Here is a 3284-nt window from a genome sequence, read left to right as displayed (position 1 = left end):
GTTGTTCGTCGATTCAAGTACTACTTTATTCTTTCCTTAGCCTATTTTCCTAAGTTTGTCACTCGGGAACGAGCGATGGGAAAATTGGTATCTATTGTAACGACCGGTTTCCGTTGTTATAGAAAAATCAACAGAGAAAAATTTTGGGTCGGAAAAACTTTTTCGTAGTAACGTGGGATTTCCCAACCTAGTCCAGATTTAGACGAAATCAGAGTTAGTGAGGTCTAGGGAAATCTGGTAGTAATTGGGTAATTTATTTATGATTTTTGATTACATGAGCAGATAGCTAAGACGTTAAAGAATTCGTACGACTTTACAGAATTGAATTCGGGTGAGTAGAACTCTCGAAACTGATCTTGGCGTCAACAGGTAGTTTCTGAGTGTCGTTGGTTGAAGGTGTGTTATGAAATGGGCTCTTGGAATTATTAATTTTTCTCACTGGTTTCGTCCAAGCCGCTGAGGAGGGATTTTCCCGCCAGGGTAGGGCCGCTGAGCGGGACTAGACCGCCGTGGCAGGACAGGCGCGACTTAAAGTCGGAAATAAACCTCAAAAATGTTTTATTATGAAATTTTCGAACTTGAAAGCTAATGAACAAACCCAGGAGACTTATGGGTAGTTATCGATGGGTTCGTTCCTTAGTTCAAAAATTGCAAAATAAAATATTTTTGGGGTCTATTTCCGATTTTAAGTCGCGTCTGTCCCGTCACAGCGGACTCACCTCGCTACAGCAGCCCAGCCTTGGCGGCAGAAAATACCACTATAGCGGCTTGCACGGAATAGTGAGCAAAATTAATAACTCCAAGACCTTATTTCACAACACACCTTCAACCAATGATTTAAAAATGATCTTTCGAGCTCCCAGCAGGATTTTCTCCATACCCAGGGCTCGAACCCGAGACCTCTGGTTAAGGATGAAACACTCCCACCAGTGCACCACAACCCATGTTGGTGAAGGGACAATCTTTTAATATAAGCAGACAGCCTTTCAATATAAATACATTAATTTTAGTAAATTGTGTCTGGTAAAATTTGTGAGTGTCAACTACATTAAGCACTTGCATATTCAAATTATATTTTCATTTTATAAGTTTTCTTAAAAAAATGTTGTTCCTAAAGACGATGTTAGTATATATATGTAAAAAAAAATCATATTCAACACGGATTTTATATATGTAAAAAATTACTAAAATTATAACAATAGCAGGTAATAATTCACCACTTCAAAAATATAATAGATTTAATACTCTCATAAATATTAAATTCACAATTTTTTTGACAAACACATTTAACATGTTCTAACAACAGAAAATTTCATATTTGATTAATATTAATATGTATAAAAAAATTTTTCTTTATTGTCGTGTGTCATTAATATATTTTTCTATTAAGATTAGACTTTAGAATCCTACTTTTAAGTCAATGGTTATTTATTGTGCATATGAATGATTTGATTTTACTTAAAAATTTAAATTTTGTAGCACTGCAATTTATGAAAGAACATTAATATATTTTCCTATTATGATTAAGGTTTAGATTTATTATTACTAAAGTAAATTAGGATTTTGATTTTGTTTCTCATAAAATAAAAAACTAAAAAAGTTTGGCATGTAATTTATTTTACAGCTACATTTCATTATATAATTTCCTTTTATATTATTGCATTTCATTAATTTATTTCCTATTAAAGTTAATTATTTGAATCTTATTCAAGTCAATGTCTATTTAATTTTAAATTTAAAATTACTTTAATTTGCAATTTATGTTATTTCTAAATTCTAATTATAATCAATTATTTTTTATTGTCTATTTAAATTATTTATGCAAAATATTAAGATAATTCCTATTATAGATAACTTTCAGATTTATTATTGTTACTATATTGTTTTGTTTATCATAAAAAAAGTTTTTCTAAAAATGGAGTTTTATTTTGTCTTTTTAAAATTATAAATATATTTTCTAACTTTAACTTAAGAAATTTCACGAGTGTATTAAAATATTTTAATATTTGATTTAAAAAATTATATTTTAATAGTGTGGTCAATATACAAAATATATTTGCTGTATAATATTAAATTTATTTCCTAATTTTCTCTATGATGAAAATACTATTTTTATTTTTAATGTTTGACTAAAAAAATAATTATATATTATTTAATAAAAAATTGTATATAAATAAGTGCAATGTCATTTTTTCATAAGTATCATTTGCTGAAAAACGTTTTATTTAGGCATGGAGAGAAAAAAGACTAAAGGACGTCAAAAGATACCAATGAAAAAAATTGAAAATAAGGATGCCATGTTTGCTACATTTACAAAGCGTCGTGAGGGTTTGTATAAAAAGGCTAGCGAACTCGTTACAGAATGCGATGTTGACATTGGAATAATGATGATTTCCCCTGCTGGTAAGCCTCACTCATTTATTCATCCTATAGTTGATGCAGTTATTTCTCGCTTTCAGAATCCTAATATGCAGTTAAGTGAAAGTACAAATCTAGAAGCAAATGTTGCTAGAGATGAAGTGAATCAACTCAAAAATAAGCTTAAAGAACTTGATGTCGCTGAAGACATTGCGATTGCTAAAAGTAGCTCTTATGACCAAATGAAAGAAACAAGACAAAAAGGTTGGTGGGAGTCGATTGAGCAGCTCAGTGCAAATGAAGTGTTCATATTTGGAACTTGGTTAAATGAAACTAGTTCTAATATGCACCATCGTTTGAATCAATTAGAAATTGAAGTTTCATCCTCAACGAGATATGAATCTTTTGGAGTGTGAAATTTGAAAATTTCAAATTAAAATGATTCACCCTAAATTATCACTTATAGATATATTAGGGAAGACTCTAGTAAGTTTAAATTTATATTAATAAGGTGTTGGTTTTTTTAGAAATTTTTATCTCAATAATGCTGCAAACATGTATTTTCATATGATTTTCATTAATAATATATTGAGATGGTTAGTCTGAATTATTGTTTATGATAACAAAATTTCATGTGTTGTTCAAAAATACCTTTATATATGTATATTGGTAGAATTTATTGATGACAGCATAAAATTGACATCAATTTCACCCCCAACACACACAAAAGAAAATTTGTTTCAGAAAAATATTTTAAATTCGAGTGTCAAGGTCGGGTCCTAGATTAATTATTGGGATTGATTTTTGGATCATAAATTATTTTCCTAAAGAGTAATTTCTAGTCTCAAACCAAAAATAAAAGATATTTTCTAGAAAATATTTCCATTCACCAACCAAACATTAAAAATAAAAATTCTACTCACCAA

The 3284-nt window shown here is 29.3% G+C and overlaps 1 protein-coding gene across 1 annotated transcript; it reads left to right on the top strand.

Annotated features, from left to right (window-relative positions):
* The first annotated feature begins 2231 nt into the window (after positions 1 to 2231).
* On the top strand, positions 2232 to 2774 carry LOC102594286 (agamous-like MADS-box protein AGL62). The gene has a single exon (XM_006361298.1). It carries the CDS (start codon positions 2232 to 2234, stop codon positions 2772 to 2774), a length of 543 nt encoding a protein of 180 aa, XP_006361360.1.
* Positions 2775 to 3284: the final 510 nt, after the last annotated feature.

The sequence above is a fragment of the Solanum tuberosum genome, unplaced genomic scaffold (assembly GCF_000226075.1).
Source record: "Solanum tuberosum cultivar DM 1-3 516 R44 unplaced genomic scaffold, SolTub_3.0 scf00344, whole genome shotgun sequence".
NCBI lineage: Eukaryota > Viridiplantae > Streptophyta > Magnoliopsida > Solanales > Solanaceae > Solanum > Solanum tuberosum.
The sequence above is the reverse complement of the archived record's forward strand: the minus strand, read 5'-3'. Positions and strand labels throughout refer to the sequence as shown.

Coding starts and splice junctions, on each gene's coding strand:
- LOC102594286 (XM_006361298.1), top strand. CDS start 2,232: ATGGAGAGAAAAAAGACTAAAGGACGTCAAAAGATACCAATGAAAAAA.